This window comes from Sylvia atricapilla, chromosome 14, assembly GCF_009819655.1.
Source record: "Sylvia atricapilla isolate bSylAtr1 chromosome 14, bSylAtr1.pri, whole genome shotgun sequence".
Taxonomy (NCBI): Eukaryota; Metazoa; Chordata; class Aves; order Passeriformes; family Sylviidae; genus Sylvia; species Sylvia atricapilla.
Genome location: NC_089153.1, coordinates 8,508,054 through 8,531,019, shown reverse-complemented (window position 1 = coordinate 8,531,019; position 22,966 = coordinate 8,508,054). Strand labels below are relative to the sequence as shown.

The window sequence follows — 22,966 nt, the reverse complement described above, 5'->3', positions numbered from 1 at the left end:
ACATGAAAATTCAATTCTTTTTAAAATGTAAAGAATTAAAGTTTGAACATTTGAATATCAGTAAGAAAGCAATTATTCTGTAACATGCCACAAAGCTCCCCAGACAAAAGATCCCAATAAAGCCTTGCAGAGAAAGGCTTTTCATTAGCAGGAGGAGACCATGCATGGCTTTCCAGGGTCAGGGCAGGGTTTGGAAGGCTCTGGGACTGGCTTCTTTTGAAGTTTAAATGCCCAAGGTTTCCTGTAACAGTTTCCTCAGGTCTGGTGTATGGAGGAAACAGCAGATTCTTTCAGAAGGGAGTGATTGAACTGGAAGTCAAAAGCACTAAAGAAGGTTTTCAAAGACATGGAAAAAAGGTGACCTATGGAGTGGCACAGCCAGAGAATGGTCTGGGTTCTTTTTGTGTCATAGGAAACAATGATCAGATTTTAATAAGTATTATTAAAGATGCTGCTCCTCTGAGATTTGCTGGTTTGCTTAGGGCCTTGGTGTGTGTTGTGTTTTCCATGGATGTGGGAGATAAGAAGTACTAGAGACAGTCATTACCAAGGAAACCACTGTGGAAATGCAGTTCTGTAGTTCCTCACTGTGTCTGTGGTACAAACATCTCCAACTGCATAGGTGGCCTTGCTGGTGACCTTCTGCACCCCTTAACAGAGATCCAGATGTGCAATCTTTCTATTTTTCTTTTGTAAAAGTCAATGGGTTTACACTGCTGTTACAAATCTACTCCCAAATACCACCATCACATTTCATCTATGGGTCACTTGCAATATCTTTGAAATACGAATTAGACCAACGGGCTATTGGCTGGTATATTTGGGATGCCAGGAGACTGCCTTGTGTGAGATAGCAATGTATTTTTTTCACAGCTGAAAATAAATTTATCTGACAGCCATAGATATATTTTCTACTTCATTGATTGCAGCTCAAAACATTTTGAAGTTTTACAAATTCTAGCATCATATGAAGCATAAAATTTTAGAATATTAGTTTTTAAAGTTTTCAGATATTTGGCTGCCATTGTATTAAGAAGAACTCAAGAGGCTATTTTACTTGATTGGACAAGTTTGAGCTGGAAGCTTTGTCCCGTTAATGTGACTGGCCAACAGTTATCAGAGGGCATCAGCCAACAGAGGGAATGGTTAATTTGTTTTCATTCTGTTGACGTGGGCGCAGACAAAGCTATTAAATAATGGTCTGAATGTTGTGTTGTTTTTCTTACAGAGGTCATTCCAGCCTGGGGAGATGAAATTACCAAATTTACATCTTACATGGCCTGGAAATTAAACACAGAAAATGGAGTTAGTTAGTTAGTTAGTTAGCTTGTTTGTTGGTTTGTTTTCATTGGCTGCAGAAAAGCTATCTTGAAATAAATAAACACACATCTTGATTCCAGTCATGTTTTCTGTGCTTTTAATGAAGACTGAATCCAGCAAACTCAGTGATATTCCCTTGAGCTAAAACTGGGATGAGGAGAGTGGGAGCAATCCTCTGTAAAAAGGGCAGAGAAGGGGAGAAAAACGTGATCACCCTGTAATTGCAGCATGAATATGTTAACTTTCACTTCCTTTAAAGGCAAAGTAATAAAGATGTGGGAGACTTTTGGTGCTGTTTTGATTACCTGTTGTGGTTTTGAGATGCATGAAAGCTGGGCAGGGCTGTAAATTGATGGGGGGCAATGGTGTCCAAGTTGATTTCATGGCCTCCATGTGGTTTGGCTAAATTTTAATTAAAGCTTGAACATTGATTCTTATTTTTACTTTCATCACATTTCAGGCAGCTTAGAGGAAGAAGCCTAGAATGATACATCTTAGTTTATACATCACAAAACCATATGGTGTATGAGAAACACCTGACATTACTGAGGGACTGGCCCAGCATTAAATTCCTTGGCTCACCCTCCTGTTACCAAAATATCAGAAAATTGTATAGCAGTAGTTATGCTAAGGCTTCTTGGCTAGCATTAGGGCACTAGGCCTTGGGAAGGTAGCCTGGGAATATGCTGGGTCTGTGGAAACAATAATCAAAGGGATTAGCAAAGCATGAAGAACATGCTGTAAGGGAAAACCATCTTAAAGATAAAGTTTGAAATATTACTAGGAGGGGGTCTAGTGACGGGGGAAGGTAAATAATATTTAAAACCTATAGTTTTAAATAAGACAAGCATGTAGAATTTATTACTTTAGAAGCCTGTTACCTAGTAGCTGAACGTCATTGCTTTATCAAAAATTTTTCTGTTTGTAATCTTTGTAAAAAGGTATAAAAACCTGAGTCTTGATGAGGGTCTTTGGGAATCCTGATTTGGGACGTTGGTCCCCAGGTCCCCGGGCCCCGAATAAAGCACGACATAAACTGACTCCTTGTTAGTTTGTGTTTTAACTTCGTTCCGGGCAACACTCCAGAGCAGGAACTTTCACTCCTTTTCTATGAGGTGCTAAAGACAACAAGAAAAGCATTTTGCAAGACCATGTATGAACTGATTTGATTCTCATTATCACTGAGGCTTTGCAGGGTGTGTTAGCAAGAGACCCAGATGACATGGGAAGGTTTTCACTGAGAAAACCAGTGTATAATCAACAAGCTCTATTATCTTACAGAGCCTGCCATGAGGGAAGGGCTTCCTTACATAAAACTTCACTACATCGCTTCCTCAGAGCACTTATTATCCAGACCTTTGCTCTCATTGTAAGGCCAGCACAGGCGCTCAGCACTGCAGTGACTTATTCGTGCCTCATGCTGCAGGTTGGGCTGCATTAGTCTCCTGAAAAAGAAAGAAAATCACTTTGGGTACCCAGTTTCTGGAAGTGCAAGGCATAAGCATCAATTCTTCCTTCAGAGCCCTCAACCAATAGAATTTATGTCATTAAAACTGTGTTGAACCCACCTTACTGTTATCTAACTGCTTCTTTGAGCAAAGAGCAGCTAAAGCTGTGCAGCATTTTAACAATTCGCTCTGCTGCAGTATTGAATTTTAATCTCCACCATAATAAACCTCAGAGTTTTATTGTCTCCAGGGCTTTGAGTTTCATTTGGGTCCTGTGCTGTTTGGACACAGCTAGGTGGGATTTGTGGCAATGAAGAATGGTTGCAAGTTGGGAATAAGCCTAAACCCTTGTGACACTTTAGGGTTACTGTGAGCATAAGAGCACAAAGCCAGATCAGTTCATCAGAGCCCTGGGAGCCAAAGGGTGCCTCATTTGAATCTGTCACTTGTGGAAATGCATTTACTTAATGCATTTGAAGTAAATATTGAGTGGCATGAATGTGGGGCAGAGAATGGAATGAAAAGATTTCCTGGGAAATAAAACAAATTCACAGTTGAGGGTGTGCTGCAGTGCTGTTTGGTCAGGAAGGGGTTAAGATGGAAAATGTTTTGAAGACTGTCCTGTAGATGGCCTGAACTCCTTCTTTTGGGAGACTCTAGAGATGTGCTTTCATCTTCTTCCCTCTTTCTTTTCTAAACCCCAAACCCTCTCTGATGCTGGGGATGTGTTGCCATGGGGGAGGCATTTCTCGTCCATATGGGAGATGGAAATTTGGGTAGCCCTTTTCTTTAGGGAGGTCTGGAGGGAGCCTGTTGAGGCAGGACATGAGCTGAAGCCCTGCAAGACAGGGACAAAAGTGCCAGCTGTGCTGTGCCTGGGCAGGCAGCTCCCTTGGGGCCATTGCTCCCTTCATCCCAGCTCTTAAACTGCTAATTCCTTTTCAATTTAGTGCTCTCATGGATCAAAACACAGTGATTTGTCATTCATGCTTTACCCTGGAATATGGCATTCTCAGTACTGAAAATCTTAAGGAAAAACATGTTTTCAATCTCCTTATTTCTGTGGTAAGAAGCTTCTCTCTGTACTTTAGTGACATATATAATGAAAAATCCCACTGCCAACAGTTGGTGTGGGGATATTGTTATCTTGACAGGCCTCCAGCAGATCTACTTTGAATTGGTACCCTGAACCGCAGAAAGGTTATTCGAATTGTCAGTAGAAAAGCACTTCCAGTGCTCAGATAACTGTCCTATTCATCATCCATCATTATAGTGCTTAAGAGAAAATATTAAAAAAAATAAAAATCTCACAAGATAAAAAAAAAAAAGAGGAGAGGAATTCGTCCTCAAAATTCAGCCTGTAGCATTGCTGCACGTTTGTTTATTCATTCTGTTTCTTGATCTGCTGTATTTGTTGTTCATAACATGGATTTAGAGCAGAAATACAAATCTTGTTTCTGTTGCCTGGGCTCCAAAGGGAGAGGACAAGAAGCAGTGATGTGGGTCTGTGGTGTAAATGGGAAGTTAGGGCAGATGAATTTGTGTTTTTCTCCGTGTTGGAGCCCTCAGAGTTGTAAATGCTCCAGCTGCCTTTTATAGACAGGTCAAGGTGTATTCAGAGGCTGAGTTGAATGCTGTGGTTGGTTGATGGGGCAGGTTGGTGCAATAGGCTTTGGAGTCCTCATCTGCACTGTTTGTCACATGGAAAGAATTGGGTTTATCACTTGACATAGCTGGGCCATTGTGTCATTTAGTGGCACAATTTCACTTTCCGTAATGGAAGACCATATTGGTTTCTGGAGTGCCATATGTGTATGACACTACTTATGTGTGTGATTATAATAACAAAAATCCAACTATTCCTTTGCAAACCTTTATATCTACTAAATGGAGTGCTTTTGACCTCATTAAATTCTGGAGGAGTAGATACACTCTCATGTCTACATGTGGATGTTGTAAATGTTTCCCTTTAATCTGTTGTTTCTGGACTAATTTAAGAGTTTTCTGTGCGAAGTTTCTTACTCCTTTTTAATGCTTTCTCTCCCCATTAGAAGTACTTTCTCTCCCTTGTGCATGTTTTCCTCTTCAGAAGTTAACATTTTATAATTGCAGTAACGCCCTTTAGGGTGTATGTTACGGTCTACTAATGAGATGCCTGAGAGGTCTCCTAATGACATCTGAACAACAGGCACAGCACATCGTTATCAGACCATTACACACATCCTTAACAATAATAAATACTCCTGCTTACTGTAATTACATGTGTTGTCCTTTAGTGCTCAGCAAGGGGATATGGGAGACTCCACAGTTCAAGTGCAAGGTGCTGTATATCAGCAGTGTTTTGCAGAGATTTTTCTGAATGCCTTTGAGGATGTGGAAGGACACACAGCGTGGAGAGAATTATGGTGTTTTCTTCTTGCTTTTGGATTGAAAATGCCATGAGAACTACTTCCTTGTGTGTGCACATACCCTCTGCTCTCCCTGTTGTAAACATCACACACCCTCTGAGTAGGGGTGTTCTTGAAAGAACAGGTAACCATAGGCAATGAGCTCAGAATTACTTTTAAAACTCTGTGATAGAGGACAAAGCTGTCCTGTGGCAGATCCTGTGGTCATAGAAGGAAGAGTGTCTCCAAGGTGTCAGAGAAAACCTGTGCACACAAATACTCAAGAAAAAACCTTCTTGACTGCATCCATCACCAAGGATGGTGCACAGTAGCCTTTGTAATACACATTGCTGGCCACTTTCCCTGTGCATACTTTGTACAGATAAGACACCAGGCAGTAAAAATGAAAAATACCTTTCCTAGGGAGTCAGATTCATGAAATCCTGAGCACTGAGTGATAGTGAAGCATTCCCTCTGACAGCAGAGCCCGTGAATTGTTTGGAAAGGTGTTTCAGAGCAGAACAGAATCAGCAGAATTTACATTAGTGCCAGAGGACTTTAGCGTTTATTAAAGCTTCCAAATAACACATTTGCTATCTAGAAGTATTTGATAGATGTACCATTCAGCCATAAAAAAGTGAGCATTGGTTACTTCCCAGAGGAATCCAGACAATTTTGGTTTCTCTAATAGGAGTAAGGTAGATGTTTGTAAAATGTCAAACTGCAGCTTGCATAGCATCACCAACTGAAACAGGCGCAATGAGCAAATGTTCTGTTTATCTAACAAAAGCCTGTTTGGTTTGGTTAGTTTAAATTAAGGGGTGTCTGCATTAAAGTAGTGAAGACATTTTCCATGTAGAAATGAGTATGTGTTGGCTACAGTGATAGGCAGGCCTGGCTTCCTGCACACTCAGACTGATGGACCAAGGCTCTTGCTCATGTACCTGCTGAAGTGAAGAGTGAGTGAAACTAATCATCACTGTACAGTAATTAACTCTTCCAGGTCATGATGGTGGTTTTGTCATATGTGGTTTCAGGTGCTTCAAATGGCCAGAAGGGCCTTATTTATTTATTTCTCTCCTGCAGATCACTCAGGAAGATTTGGCTTCAGGGTTAACAAAGCAGCACTCCCCAAACATTAATGGTCTGACTGGTTAATTCCCTTCATTTAAAAATAGCAATCTGAGGTGCAAAGAATTATGCTAAAGCCCAGCATCAGGTATAAACTGGTGCTTACAGCAGATGCAGTACAAAAGATATTACTGGCTTTCAAACTACTCTTTTTCTTGATGTATTTGGTTTGGGTTTTCCCTTGTCTGTCGGCACGTGCATCAAGCCAAGGGTGATAGCCCTTAACTTCTTGTCCATCTCCTGCTTTTGCTGCCTCTGTATTGAGGCTGTAATCCATCACTGACACAGCCCCTGACGCTGCTGTGTGTACAGATAGAAGGGTCCCAGCAGATCCATTGTGCCGTGTTTATTCTGCTGTCTGTGTTTTGGCAGCACTTGAGGCTTTAAATCCATGCCAGGGGCTCTCTGAAAGCACAGGGAGAGCCTTATCTCAGAGCCTGTAAATGGATTGGACAGACATGGACAGGGAGAAGTCTGTAGATTAGTACAGACTGTTCCCAACACCCAAAAATTCCCTGCTGACCTACAGCTGTCCCCCAAATACTCCTTCGTAGCCCATCACAATGAAACCAGGCTGATCAGAACCTTCCTGCCATTGCTGGTGGCCCAAAGGGTCTGCCCATGGAAAGAAACCTGTCATCCAACCATCCTTACAGCAAAAGCACAAGGAAATATGTAAAATGAATACCATCTAGTTAATTCTTGCTAAAAGAAGAGGGTTTAGTTTTATGACTCTGTACAGACTGAGTGTGGAGGTTCCTGGAGAGACCCATTGTGCTGCCATGGAGCAGCACAGGCAGCATCAGGGCTCTGGGATGGAGGATTTGACCCCAGGAAGTACAAGTCACACAAATGAAGATGTCAGTCATACACATTATGTTTGCCGTTATTACCTTTGATTTGCTGAAGTGATGAAACAGAAATTCAAGTCTGGATTTATAGAGAACACTCCTGTTTTCAGGAGTGCTGCTATTACTATCTGGGAGTGTGTCTTTTCACAAATAGGTCTTTTTAATTTTCTGCTGATTTTTTTTTTGTTGTTGTTTTGTTTTGTTTTCCATATTAGAAAGCAGTATTATTCCGTGTCCCTTATGGGTCCGATTGAGAATCCCCAGCACCCACCTTGCACCTGCCCAGCCACCTCTCTTGTCTTATTTTCTTCTCTTTCTGACCTTTTAAAAACCTCACTGCCTTCCCAAGCTCTTTCAATACAGTGTTTCTCAATCACTGAAGCAATTCATTATGTTGTTTGTTTTGGGATGTTAAGTAATTAGACATTCTTAAGCTAATTTTGTTGTTATTATTAAAAGACCTGTATAAGGGACATTTTCCTCTCCTGCTGCCTTCCTCCCTTGTCTGCACCTAAGGATGCAGCATCACTACTTTAGCTTAATAGCTTTTAAAAAGCAGAACAATGCAATCTGAAGACAGAATATAATTTAGAGAGAGTACACAACAGTCACAGAGAGTAGATTATGTGAGAGTCTGTGTGTAAGATCACATCTCTGTGTGGAGTAATAGATTTATAGCAGAGTGGGCTGTGTTTTGAGTAAATTAATCATTAGAAACAGGCAGTTTTCAGTATAGGACTCATGCATAATTCACTCAGGATTTCTGTTATATTTACGCTCACCTAATAGTTGAGACAAGTGATATAGGAGTTATGAGTTGTTTGCCTTGACTGAGTGGTATTCCTTCATCTGCATTGATGTTCATGACTTTGTTTCTTCCCTCTCATTTGACAACAGTTTTTAATTTTTTAACACAAAAGTAACAGCTAATACTCAGCAGGGAGCAAATAAAATCAGAATAGCCTTATTTGCTTTTGTGCTTTCCCAGCCCAGGCATTGCTGTCAGTTATATCTTCTTTATCCTAAATAGTTTTTGGATCTTTGTGAGTGGATCTTTGGGAGAGATGTCCTGGTGGAATGAGAGCAATCACCCAGTAAATCATCTAGAAATCTCTGGCTTGGGAACATGTTTGGGATCTTTGTGGGCAGTGCAGTATCACCTTGTAGTACCAGGGAGGGTCTGAGCCAGCTCAGGAGGTCAGCACTGAATTTTGGAAAAGCCACTCACTGCCGACTAGAAGCCAAAGGTCCTTGCAAACATGGCCACAGTCATTTTGTTACCAGCCACAGAAGGATAAACTTCCCAGAAAAGAGGGTAAACCCAGTGATTCAGAATGCGAGCTGCCTTAGCCACTGTATCCCACAGCTCCTCAGAGAGGACAGGTATCACATGAGATGTGCACTAGAGCAGAGCAGACCTGGGAAGGGGACATGTGGAATATAAGACTTACAGTTTGATGTACCAGATATATGCGGAACAAAATTTAGTGGATGGAAATTGAAGCTAAACAAATTAAAAATAAAATATGTTTGCCCACTGAGACTAAGCAGTCATTTGAAAAATTGCTCTTAGATGTTTAAATTAGGGCTGGAAGCCTTCCTTGGTGGTGTGCGATAGAGCAAACAAATTATGGAGCTGCTGCAGGGAAAATCTTGTTGAACTCAGTGCAGGAGGTCAGAGTGTGCACATAATCCCTCCTGGCTTTAAAAATCTATAAATCTGTGGCACACTGCCTAGGCAGTGATAGGCACTTGATAAATTACGTTTATCATGTGTTTTCCCACCTGCAGGCTTCCTCCTGCCTCCCTCCCTGGGGCTGCTCCTGCTCCCTTCCAGGCAGGACACAAATCTAGAACTTGCTTTGGACTTAGCAAACCAAGTTGTAATTCTTGGGCTTCCCAAGAAAGGCTGAAAATTCATCCATCTCTTTCTGTGCATTTGGAGCTGAGGCATACGATTCATTTAGCTTTATGCAGTTTGGAAGGTAATTGTTTAAGGTAGGAATAGAGTTTTTGTTTATAGAACTGGGAATTAATATTCTCATGCTGTAAGTTTTTAATATATTTTTAAAACTCACAGAGTAATAGATGGATGCTTTTTCTTGTAATAAAATGAAATATTGAAACAAATATACACTGAGGCAAGCTTTAACTCTTCCAGGTTGTAAATGTCTATTGTTTAATAGTATCTACTTCATGGCATGTATTCCATTCCATTTCTGTGATAAATTTGGGGAGCTCCCAGTTGCTGCTAAATTATATATGGATACCTGATAAATGTACATCTTATTAGCTGAAACACATCCCTAAGATAAGCAAGTTAGTTTGGATTTTTATTGTTAATTGAATTTTTTCAGCAGAGGCTGAAAGGATGTTCATTTGCATGATGTTAAACATCTGCTCTTCTTAGCAGGAACTTCACCAGAGTTTCACTTAACCTGTAAATTCAAATCAGGAATAAAACAGGTACTCAGCCTTTGAGGAGCTTGGCTGTGTGTAAAAGAGGCGGGCAGGCAATGCTGTGAGGGAACAGGATGTAATTAGCAGCATTGCCTAAATGTCACATCTGTGGTGTGTGGCTTCCTCTGTGCACAGAGATGGTCTTCAGTGATGTTTGGAGACAGCAGAACGCTCCCTGTGTTATTATCAGGTGTTATAGGAACACTGCAGTGTAAATTGCTGCAGAGCACAGCCTGGTGTTTTATAGGAAGCTTTCTCTGAATGATCAGAAGTTAAATGGTTGTTATCGCAGATTTTTATATATTAAGTTTTGGGTTGATTTCTCTTCCTCCTAAATTGGTTTGCTCAGACCTTGTATAGAATCGTGGACTCATTAAGGTTTGAAAAGACCTCCAAGGTCATGAAGTCCAACCTTCAGCCAAATATCCCCTTACCACTATCCCCACTGCTCATTTTTTGAACTCTTTCAGGGATGAGGACGCTGCCTCTTTCCTGAGCAGCCTGTTCCAGGCTTTGCCACTCTTTTAATGGAGAATTTTTTTTTCCTAATATCCAACCTGTAGTATTTGCAGCCTATAAAAATCAGAGTGGGGAAGATCAAAAAACTCACAGATATCTCTAAATTGGAAAAAATTGTCAGTTCCAGGAAGGTTTCTTGATGTTCTCCTCTTGGAGCTGCACTTGCTCAGAGGAGTCTGTTTGTGTAAATTTTTGAGAAAACCAGTTATTTTCTTCTTTCCAACCACACAGGAAAATTGGGAGGAAAGTCCAGCCAAACTCTCCATGCATGTGCAGAAACAAGCAATTAAAGGAAGAGGAAGACAAGATAGGAAGAGACAGATAAAAAAATTGCATGGCAGAATGGGGATTTGCAAGGAGACCCCTGAAGAACTGAAGTCATCTTTAATTTTCCTGTCCCCATGTAAACTTCTTCTGCTGAATCAAACAGGCCGTAAGGCAACAGATCACTGGGATAGAGAGTTCACATAATGTCTCACCCAGGTTCAGCAGTCTCATCTTTTGGGGTCACATTTGCACTCTTCAGGCAACACTTTCAGTTTGTATGCAGGAAAATGGGCTGGTGCAGCTGAGGAATTTTGCCATAAATGACTCAAGAATTAAGGAGCCACACTCAGAAATAAATTCGTAACGTTTTAGTTTAGTCATTTTCTGATCTTTCTAAAAGTGCCAGATAAAGCCTGACTGAAACACAATGAAAGGGCTGTTTTGAAAACAGCTTTTCTTCAACCCCTTTAATTTTCTGTAGAAATGTTATTTTCAGTAACGATATATTTTTTGCCCTATAGATACGGATGAGAAAACAAATCTTAGTGCTCTCATCTCCTGCACTGAATTTCTTCCTGGACCTTGAAAACTGCCATAGGAACAGCTGAAAATAGTCAGCATGGTCTGAGAGGAGCTGTCAAATAAAATGACACCTCTGATGCCTCCTGCCTTAGAAATGACACTCTTCAGCCTGCTCCAAACTGCTCTTTATTACCACATATGGTGGTGCTGAAGGGTTGCCTAGAAAATTAGTGCCACTGGAGTTCCCCCTTCAGTGGCGGGTTGTTTGTGCTGGGTTGTTGTCATCCTCCCCCGTGGGGACAGTGAGCAGCAGCACTGTCCTGCTGTGATGGGTGGATTGCAGGCAGGTGCTGGTGGGATCCAGGAGGCAAACAGGGCTGGCAGCTCTGTGTGGGGTGCTGGGTTGTTATGGCCTATCTCACCTGCAATCAGTGATAACACACTGAGTCCAATCCTGTGTTGGGAGTGGCAGCACAGCTGCAGATTTTCAAGGGCTGGAGCCCAGATCTGAGAGCATAGGGACTGGGTACCCGTGCTCCAGCTGTGGGGAGATGCCACTCAGGGGAAACTTCTGGAGAGTTTTTGAAGGGTCACAAGAAGTTCGAATCTCTTTGTATGCCTTCTTGTGTGTTTCTTGATAATCACAGGCTCTGATATTTAGCCTGGATGCTAAAGGCTGCACAGCTTCTCTCACGGATTTTAGGCAGAGCTGCAGGTGCCACCTGCCATTCTTGCAGCCCATGTAGTTTTGCTGAAAAATAGCTCAGGAACCAGTGGGACTCAAATCCTCTAAAGACTTCTGTGTGTGTTCAGGCTCACATCTGCTGTCAGGTGATCTGCACACCAAGGTCTCAGAGATTGGTGCTCTGTAGGTGTTATCAGATCATTTTTGAAATTTAAAGAGGTACTGACATTTTGAGTAATCATTGTATTGTAAGGCACCTTGCACAGTAATATTTCACAGGGAGATTAGTCTCCCCATCAAAGTAAGCTCTTCACTTCCTCATTTTATTTTTATTTTGTACCCTGCATTCCTTTGAAGGACACTTTCATCTCTTGCTGTTCCTCTGTTACCTGCGTTTACTCAGAACTGGGTTGAAGATTGCTGTGGGATCCAAGTGTAAAAACCTGCAGCAATTCACAGAAACCAGGAGTACAATTTTTAAAGAGGACAATTATTGAGGGAGCTGGATTAATGATCTGTCATCACAATTTAGCCACATTCACCACTGACCTTTCACAGGGAGGATGCTCTTGATAAATGTAGATCATTACTGAGTTCTGACATAAAAACATAATGGCATTCTGTGTTTCTTGGCAGGCTGATCAATATTTTATCTGCCAAAGCATGCAGAAGTGCTAAGCAGGATGAATTAAGTTGCTGCTGCAAAACAAGAAGCAGCATTGCTTGGAGTGGGCAGAGCACGTAAATTTGACAGTTATTTGCCACATTTTAGCAATCAGACCTTCATCTGCTGGATTTTTCTTTTACTCTTTTTCTGTCTTATTATTTTCTTTTCCTGTTTTTTTTTCTTCCGTTTTTTTTTTTCCTTTTTTTTTTTCTTTTTTTTTTCTTTCTTTATTTTTTTTTAATTCAAACAGTTCCAGGCTTCACTGGGCTTGTTTCTTTGGAAATCTTCCCCAACATGAAGAGGGGAATAATGAACTAGAATTGAAGGATGAGGGTAGGGTTGACAGAATAGCAGTTTTAGCTCTACAGAATTGGTGTGTGTGTCTCTGTGTGTGTTGGTTCCCCAGCTGTGTGGTGGAGATGGTGCCTGAGTACACAGAGGGTCAGCTGGCAGTACCACACAGGCACCTGGAACACATGTGGCATTTCTGATGTTTAGAAACAGGGAAGGGCAGGAATGTTTCAAAACCCGTGTCTGAAGAGCAGTGGGAGTCCACTAAAATCATAGAATCAGAAAATCCTGAGATTGAAGGAACCCACAAGGATCATCAAGTCCAGCTCCTGGCCCTGCACAAGATAACCCCAGAAGTCCTACCATGTGCCTGAGAGTGTTGTCCAAATGCTCCTTGAGTTCTGTCAGGCTGGTGCTGTGACCATTCCCTGTTCCAGTGGCCAACCACCCTCTGGGGGAAGAACCTTTTCCTAACATCCAGCCTAAACCTCCCCATACAGGTTGCAATTGTGAGCAGAATCCAAGTCCTTGAGAAGCTCTAACAAGGAAACCAAGCTGAGAGACATCCATTAGCAAGACCTGCCAAGGAGAGCAGCCTGAGATGAGATAAACTGCTAATGAAGAGCTTGTGTAGCAAGGGAAACTGCTGGGGACAGTCAGCAGAGAGAGAGAGGAGTGGGGATGAGTGAGAGGGCACACAGACAACTTTTCTGACTTGTTTTTTTTTGCTTACAGTCATGTTTGTAGTACCTGGCAGTACAGAACAAGAGGTGGCAGAAGCCTAAAGAGACAGTGTTTAGTAGATAATGTTGGTAGATCCTTGGCACAGTGTAAGAAGATTACAGATGTCAGGACAGCAGGAGAGGGTGAGAGGGAAGGAGAGGAAATACAGAGCTTTGCTCTCCAAGACCTATAAACCAGCTCAGTGTCAGCAGTCTCGAAGGAATTTAGGTTAAAAGATGAAGTACTAATGCCTGGTAAATGAGAGGAAGGATCTTTGCTGCAGAAGAATCTTACAGTCTTTGGTATTGGCTTTCCAGATGTTTTGAGTGGCCTGAATGTGTCTCTTCTGTAACTTGGCTGAGCAGGCAGTGTCTTTTCTAGGATGCTCCCAGCATCCATGTCTGGTTGCTGAAGTGCCTTATTTTGTTTGAAATAAATAGCATTAGGTCTGGGTTGTGCAGCAGCACATCAGCTCAGACGTCCCAAGCATAGGTAATTTGTGAGCCAACACTTTGGCCAGACTTAGTATAAAGTTATAGTCCAGGTCCAGTGACCTGGAGAAGTTTTCCCTCTGTTCTTCCACTGCAGTAAGAATAAGTATATACATTATAAATAAATACTTATTTGCATATATATATATATATATATTACAATTCTAGTGCATTTTTCAATCGATCTTTTAGTTCAGTCAAATGAGCAAATTATCAAAAAAAAAAAAAAAAAAAAAAAAGCTTTTACTTCTTGTGTGCTGCTAAACAGCTCAGCAGTGCTGGGCTGTGATCAGCTGCTTCTGCGCCACTGCAGCCCTCAGATGTCTGGGATGTCAGGGAAAATGTGCAAAGGTGTGAGACCCAGGCAGTCTGTCACATCCACACTGTGGAGAGAGGCTCAGGATCCGCTTCCAACAGAGCTGGAGAGTGTGATTTTCTCCAGAAGGAAGTGAAGGTAATGAAATTTTGGGGCAGATTTGACAGGGGCCAGAAGCACCTTCTGACTTTCTGCCTGCAGCATATCTTAGCAACATGTGAAACTGGACTTTTTTTTTTTTTAAATAAGAGACCCAGTTGTCTTACTGCTGGTTTTCTTTGATGTGTTCACCATGGACTGGCCTCACCCTGCTGTGCAGGATGGGGGTCTGCTGGATCCATGACCCTGAACATAGCAACAGTGTGATGGGGAAAATGTATTATGAGTTTATAGCAGGGTTTGGGAATTACTGCCAGCAGCTGTCACCGACTCTGTCCTTCTGTGCTTTGCTTTATTTCACTCTTAGTGCCCATCACACTTGCCTGGAAGCTGCAGCATGGCTGTGACCCCCCAAATGGGCACATTTACCTTGGGCTGGCTTGCAGCCCAGATCAGCATGTAGTTTTTCAAGAAAAGCAGTTTTGTGGTGGCTATGTTTTCTGAGCGTGGAAGAATCCAGGAGGGTTGTAATTCAGTGAAAAGAGATCACTGTCTCCTGGTCACACTGTGCTTGAGGGAACTGGGGGGTTCAGGCTGAGAAAAGGGGGCACAGGGAGACTTTCTCACTCTCTATAACAGATTTCTCTGTAACTACTTGAAAGAAAGTTGTAGCCAAGAGAGAGTCAATCTCTTCTCCCCAGTAGTAAATGACAGGATGAAATGAAAAAATGGCTTCAAGTTGTACCAGAGGAAGCTTAGATTGAGTATTAGAAAAAAAATCTTCACTGAAAGGATTGACTCCATCCTGCCCAGGATCGTGGTGGAGTCCTCATCCTTGCAAGTGGGAAAAAACCCCATATAGATGTGACACTTGGGAACATGGGTTAGTGCTAGGCTTGAGGGAGGAAGGCTGGGAAAGCCTTGTCCAGGTAGCAGCAATTATCTGTAAAAAGAAGTCCCAGCTGCTGAAAACAAAACTTCTGGGTGGTTTAAAGGAAGAACTGCTTTGGCATGTCCTTGTGGGGAGCACAGTGTGAGTGGGTCAGCACACCCAGGTGTCACCATGAGCGTTGCCTGTAGCTGTGCTGGTGCTCACTAATGGAAACCACAAAGCAGAAACAGAAGTGGAAGAAAATTAAATCGCTTTCCCTATCCTCATTAGCCCTAGATACATTTCTGGGATTAACTTTTGACTGAAAATAAAATTCCAGCTCAGAGAAAAAATATTATTGCAGTAGCTAAAACAGTATTTACAACAGAATAGCTTGATTAAATGGATACAGTAATCAGGTTTTCTCTTAAATAAGCTGGTGATTGAATGAAAAAAAAAAGTCATACTGCTTTCACAAACCATCAAATGACATGGTTGGGAATAAAGAAGTCAAGAATAATAAACACAACTAATACTAGCTGGATAGCCTTGTTTTTTTCTGTGAAACAAGACTGATCCCAAGTGGGACCCAGTGCTTTTTGGAGGTTATTTAGAGGGGAAGAAAAATTTATCAGCTGCTTAATATCCCTGAGCAGCAAGAAACTCTCCAAACTAGATGGGACTGAGTTCAGGGTAGGAAATAAGCCTTGTCTTGCAGTTCTTGTTCATGTAGCAGGAGAGTACTGACCTGACTGATGAGCACATGTTCAGCCTCTGTGTCCTCTCTCACCTTCTCAAGTCATGATGCTTTTAAAGTTGTGAGCACAAAATATGAAGGGTGGAAAAAAACCCCAACCTGACAGTAGATGGGTTTGCTATCAGAGAAATGCCTCCCACCTGGAATTTTAATTGGGTTTTAGTTGGAGTGGGACCAAGAGGTCCAAAGTGTTGCAGCTCAGCAAGAATAGGACAGGAACATTAGTTGTCACTGTGCCAGAGTCTTCTGTTGTTTTTCAGAGGAATAATGTTTAGAGTCTTTGGGGAACTGATCTACAAGGGTATTGTACCTTAAACTGAGATGGGACCATGTTCCCTTAGTTTTAAGATTAAATCTTAGATTTAATCCAACAGGATCAGTGGTGGGATTTAAAAGAAAAAGTTTGTTTTAAACCCCATATTGCAGAGAGTAAGGCTATTTACATTATAGGGAAGTTACATTACGGACATAAGGACATCTGAGGGGAACAGCTGAAGGTGTTTGTTGATGCTGGTGGTGGGATGTGGTTGATACCCACAGAGTGTGGGACAGCTGAAGCTTGAGAGTGCTCCAGGGTCTGCTCCAAGGCTCCTGGAAGGCACCAGTCACTGTGCTCTGCACTAAAGCAAACAGATTTGCACAAAAAGACAGTTCCCATTTCTCATTCTGCTGAGCTCTGCCAGACAACAGATGAGCAGAAAAGGGTCATAATATCTTATACCACTTTGGGCATTTCCTTGAGGAGGAGGAGAGCTGCGGGAGAGCTGGATGCTACGGGCACAGTGTGAGTTTTCAGGGTCAGGAGGGTTCAATCTGATTTCTTCAGCCAAGCCAGAGTCGCTTCAGGGACAGTGGCTTGAGGGCTTTTCCCTGATAATAACTTTTCGCTGCTCAGGGGCAGAAGAGTGTTTATTTCAGCCTGTAGCAGGGTGATGAGAGCAGGCACTAGTGACCCCACAGCTGCAGGGGCTCCCCACAGCCCTGCACTCCTTACTGTCCTTCTTCTGGCCTTCTGCCACCCCAGGCTGCCTCTAGGGATTCCTGAAAATCAGCCCCATGTTTGACATAGGGTGACACTCTGAGGTACCATTTACATTAGTGGAACTTCCTCAGCATCAGCTTCCACAGGTTTATTTTTTTTTACTTTATGAGATAAATTTATCCATATAGAAAAGCGTAGAGCCAGTTTAATATTTGTGGGAGTCACAAAAATGAGTGTGGAAGTCTTTAACTGAAGCCCTATAAAATCTGGAAGGTGACATGCCAAAGAGTATCCCCGACAGCAGGATTTAGAAAATCTGCCAGCAATTACAAAAGGTAACGACTACAGGAGCTCCTCGAGCGCAGAGCTGAGTGGAGCTGAATGTGCAGACATATGTGCCTAATTTTTCCCTTTAGGACCTCAGTCCTTTGAAAAGATCAAGGTAAATGCACATGGTCAGGTAATGGTGTCTTCTCTCTCAGGTGACAGCTGCACCATGGCAGACTACAGCCGGCTGAAGAGCATCCTGCTGGACCTGCAGGCTCGGCGGCAGAGCCCGCCCAGCAGCCTGGCCAGGGACAGAACAGCCCAGAAACGATTCCTCACTGAAGAGCTCTTCAAGCACCTGGACCTGAACAGTGATGGGCACCTCAGCAGCTCTGAACTGGCTCAGGTGGGTTTCTTGTTCGGTGAAAATGGAGTTATGAAGTGGATTTTCATTCGAAGTGCGAATTGAATGTAACACAGCAGCACGCAGGTGGGAATGGTCATTTGTACCTGTCCAGTCAGCAGCAGGTAAAGGAGGAAAATCTAACACAGCCAAGGAGTCTCTCTCTGCATCTCCCAGGAGTCAGTGTTGTCTCAAACATTTGAAGCTCACCTCCAAACAAAAAACATGGCAGTTTTCCAGCCCCATCCATGCTCCTCAAAATAGATAATAATCCTTGCTCTGCTAACTGATATCTTCTGAAGTATTTCCAGTTAGCCAACTTGGGGTGAATTAATTTAGATTTTTTTAGCTGCGTGTAAGTCAGGCAGAAATCTCTCAATTCTTCACCCTCCCTTCTGGACTATGCATTAGTATAGAGTAATGTGACAGCATAAGTTGGACTGTTTTAAAACATTGTCCTAAAATCCCTGGGCAGATGCTGACATGTTGATTAGCAGAAATTGATAGAAAAGGTAAGAGCTTGAAAAAACTATTCTGATTTCTGTCATGCTGTGCTGTTGGAATTAATGTCATGGGTAAAGTGAACCCAACAGCCATCCCGGGCACTCTGTCTGGGTACTCTGTGTCCTCAGCTTGCTCTTTGCACATCCAGACCTGGGAAAACAGTCCTGTAAAATGTCTTATCCATTCCATTATGTCATCCATGAGAAGAATTAGAAGCAAATGCCTTTTAAGAGCCCTTTGGAAGCCAGTCCTATCTGGGACCTATTCCAATTTCCAAGGCTTTTTCTTCATAGAGTAATGGAATGGTTTGGGAAGGGAAGGGACCTTAAAGCTTATCTCATTCCAACCCCTGCCATGGGCAGGGACACCTGCCACTGGACCAGGTTATTCAGGGTAAGTTCACCCTTGAGTGTCTCCTCTGCACTCTAACTTCCCAGGAACACAGAGTGTGTTGCAGACACGAGCCTGCTCCTCCCTGAGCTCGTTCCTCTCCAGGACAGTTTGTGCTGCATTTTAGTCCTCAGGCTGTTGACAGGATGCTTGATCCTTTCCACACAATGCAAAGTGTCTCTGTAAATTTCCTTAGATCTCGGTGCTATGAATATATGCAATATTTCCTCTGAGGGCAATGATTTTTTCATAAAGACATGGTGGCTATGAGGAAACACTTTTATCTGAATTCAAAGCCAGCTTTTACATAGTGGCATCTAAGTGTCTGTTCTACTCTTCCAATTTTTTTTGCCCTTTGTACATGAAACTTATTTTATTGGGATTTTAAAACTCTCACAGAAATAAAGGTTTGGCAGCCTGCAAGCAATTGTTACTGCAAAGGAGCACAGACAGTGGTGTAAGGTCTGCCTCAAAGTTCCTCTGGGCTTTGTTTGCAGATGTGCCTGGAGCCCAGGTCTCTCTCACAGGTGCAAGCACAGACATTGGCTATTCTTATTTTAATTCTTCTCAGTATTATCAAAACTAGTAAATGTGCCTGAACATCTGGAGCCCACTACAGTTTGATGGACCAGAATAAATTCAGCCTCAGCCAGGAGCCGTCTCACCCTCACAGTTCTCCACACAATCTGGCCACCAGCATGGCTGAGCTGACAGTGGGATCACCTCTCAAAAGACAAAATAATGCCTTTTAATACACAATTTAGATAACCCATGAGTGCTTTTAATCCTGAGCTGAGTGGCTCTGGTCTTGGGCCCCTTGACTGAGTCCCAGCCAGGCTGGGGACACATCTGTGGGGCAGCTCTGGGCTCTCACAGCAGCAGGATTCACACTTTATTTGTACTGTGCCAATTCTTTATTTTTCTCTTTAACAAGGTGACTTTTATGTGCTCTTACAAAACCGGTTTATCCACCCAGGTTTCAAGGGACATTTTTTTAGGTAATGAGCAATTTTTAATTACCCATGTTACAGTCTTAACAGAACTACTCTTACCTCTTTCTTAGGTAGATTTGTGATTGATTTGCATTAGCTGTCTATTTTAAAGCTCTCTGCAACTTTAAATTTCCCCCAAAGAGGGGAGTTTCATTGGCCATGGGCAGAGGAAGCTGAGCTGAACATGATGCAGTGAGGTCTTGTTCCCTCTGACTGCTGGATGAGCTGCTGCTGTGCCTTTGCTTTGTTTTGTTTAAAAGAAAAATAGTCTCTTGAGCACTATAACCTTGTCTGCAAGCAAAAACTCAAGGCAGGTAACTTGCACTGCTGCAGTAAAATGTAATTTTTAAGACGTGGAGGTGGATCTTTAGGAAGCTCATTGCAGAGGGATTCACCCCAAAGGAGAGTCTCTCTAGAGGGAATGGTGCTTCATTTATGCAGCACCCATTTGTTCTCCACAACAGAACTGCTTTGAGCAAAACAATGGCAACAGATGGTCCATCCCCTTCTATTTAGAGCTGGTTTGCCTCCTGTCTGTGGGTGTGCCCTATCCAATATTTTCCCCATGGACCCAACAGTGATATTCCCATGTAGTTTTGCAACCATGGATATATAAGGCTATTAACAATGGTGGTAATTGGAATGTTATTTCCATTTAAATATTTAATGTATTTTAAAGTCAGATTCATAGGTCTACTGAGTGTGTCACAGCTGAAATGTTTACCACTGTTTTCTTTCCTTGACGTTAAATCAAAAGGACTAGTAAAAACTTGTCAGTCTTATGAAAAGTTAATCAATTTTCTATACAAAGGGTAGACAGAGGGAAATTTCCGTCTTTAGAGGATTGATCTTGGAAGCTATGGTTGATCTCACATTTATTGAATATTTTTTACCTGCTAGGTGAAGGGTCATTTTTTAGCATTATTACTTTAAATTGCTTCAACATAACGGGTCAAGACTAGAATAGTAAATAAAAGAGTCCCTGGCCTACAGGAAAAAGCTTTCCTGTCTGGAAGACGCAACAGTTCAGCAGTTTTCTTCATGTTCTACAATAAATTCAGCAAAGCCAAATACAATGTTGAAAAAGCAAAAGAGCCAAACTGTCAGGGGTTTGAAAAGCACATCATGTTGAGTACACCATCCACTGCTGCCTGTTCTAGTCCTAATATCAGAGAATACAATTTTGTCCTTACTTACAGAGGAGAAAGGAGAAGCAGACTTTCTCTTTTCCCTATTGAATATCAATTTTTTATTCTGTTTTTAAAATGAAAATGCATTTCTGTCCTGCTGGTAAAGGAAGGGGCTCTTCAGTCAATGGTCCATGAAGTGCTGCAGTAATATGAATATCTTGATAGAAAGCAAATATGTAATGATAGATATGATAATCTATCTATCTATCTGTGTCCCCAAAGGTAATTTCATGGAAAATCTGCCAGGTGAGCCAGGCCAGCAGTGTGTAGCATTACCTTACATGTAAGGTTCACTGTTCTCTTTGCTACAGCTAATGAAGAAGGAGGGCCTGGGAGATGATTTACTGGGTTGTACACTTGAAGACCTTCTGCAGTTTGATGATTACAATAACGACGGCCGGCTGACCCTGCAGGAGCTCTACACAGCCTTCCGTGAGTCCCGGCTTTGGCCTGTCCTGGGTGTTTGGAGCATGTCAGTATCTGTGAGGGCACTCTTGTCTTCGTAGACATGGTCAGTGAAGATGATCCCGTTTTTGTCTTTATTGCTATGAAAACTCTTTGGAAGGCTTGTTTCCAAAGGTGTCTATGCTCCACAGCGTGAGCATGAAGCAGGAGGTTGGTACAGGTGTGTCAAGTTTATTCTTCTGTGCTTTGTTGTGCTTCTTGTTGATGGCAAGGGAGAGATGGTGGCCTGGCCAAGGTCTGTAGACCTGACTATGTGGTTTGATTAACCCTAAAGAAACAAGATTGAAACCTGTCCAAAGGTCCTGTGGTAATATGAGTTGGATTGCTGTGGGGAAGATGTTTACTGAATACTTTTTCTGGGAATTATGTTTTCTACATTTTGTTTCCATGTTAATGAGTGTATTAGAGTGTGCAATCACGATATAAATCTCACCATCCTGTGCAAGGATCTGGGGGTCATAGATCTACTTAAACAGTGGGATATAATAAATACTTCTGTTATCCCATTTATCTTCATAAATTTGTGTTCTTGCTTTAAGTTAATCATTTGTTGAAGTTCTTCCCTGGAAAGAACCACACCATCTCCTTCGTCTGGATGATAGAAAGTTGTATTGTTGCCCATTCCTTCGGGATACTAAAGGAAAATGGAAATGGGCAAGGTTATTCAGTAATCAGGATAGTTAACTGTAGAGAACTTGGGCATGCTTAAGACATCGTGGCTAAAACTGTAGCAGGATTCAACCACTGACTCTGTTGAGTACAGGGAAAGAGCCAATAACAAGCTGGTTACCTCTCAAGTAGGATTCTTTTCTAAAGAGGGTAATGTCTGTTTTCTTGATTTACAGCTTTTCATTTAAAAGCACAATTTAGATAATAATCACATAATGGTTTGGGTTGGAAGGGACCTTAAAGATTATCAAGTTCCATTCCCCTCCCATGGACAAGGACACCTGGCACTAGACCAGGTCACTCCATGTCCCATCCAAGCTGGCTTCGAGCACTTCCAGGGATGTGGCAGCCACAGCTTCTCTGGGAAACCTGTGCCAGGGCCTCACCACCCTCACAGGGAAGAATTTCTTCATAAAATATTCAATCTAGTCCTGTGCTCTGTGGTTTGAAGCCATTCCCCCTTGTCCTATCATTCTATGCCCTTGTCAAAACTCCCTTTTTAGCTCTCCTATAGGCCACCTTTAAATATTGGAAGGCTGTTTAAAGTGCTTTAAGATTAGCCCCAGCTTCACCATGGACCTGTTTGAACCACACATGCATTTAATTCAGCACAGCAGATATACAGTAAAACATAAAAATTCATACATTAAGGAGGCATAAAGTGTATTAACCCAGCTATAAAGGCTTGACACGCAGTTATTTGGGAGTATATTTGGATCAATGGGCTCTCAAAGTCACATCAACTTAAACCTAAATTCCAAGAATTATTTTATGGATTTTGGTTCAGTGAATTTTAAGTAGACAATGAAAATAAGACAAGTACAAAGTATTAACCAATTAATAGTGATAGTATTGATAAACTACAAAAGTGTCGTAAAAACCCACAAGGTGTAACAATGACTGTTTGTCAAAGGAATTTTGTATCTGAACAGAATTGCTCACCATCTGAAGCTGAAAACCAGACTGACTTCTCCATTTTCAGTTTTCCCAGAATCCCGACTTTATCAAGAGCAGGTGATGGCTTGCCAGCTTTTAATTTAAAACTAAGGTTATTGCTTGCAACTTTTGAAATTTTGGGGAACCTGGAAGCAAATTTAATGCTGGTTGAAGTATATTTTTTCCCTTTACTTTATTAAATTATGTAGGAAAAAAAAATCTCAAAAATACCTTAAACACTTAAGGGCACACTTTGGTTTATGAAAATTTTTTTTTTAAGATTTGTGCTTTGTTATGAGTCAGAATTTGGCTTGCAGCAGTAATTTAAAGGTACAGCATCCTGCACATTTCCCCTATTTTTTG

The 22,966-nt window shown here is 42.0% G+C and overlaps 1 protein-coding gene across 2 annotated transcripts in view; it reads left to right on the top strand.

Moving 5' to 3' along the window:
• FSTL4 (follistatin like 4) overlaps positions 1 to 22,966 on the top strand; it is a 206,963-nt gene that overhangs the window by 87,064 nt on the left and 96,933 nt on the right. For both annotated transcript variants that reach the window (XM_066328808.1, XM_066328807.1), the window contains exons 4-5: positions 17,270 to 17,460; positions 20,845 to 20,965. In XM_066328808.1, coding sequence (XP_066184905.1) covers positions 17,270 to 17,460; positions 20,845 to 20,965 — 312 coding nt within the window. The remainder of the gene's footprint in view (positions 1 to 17,269; positions 17,461 to 20,844; positions 20,966 to 22,966) is intronic.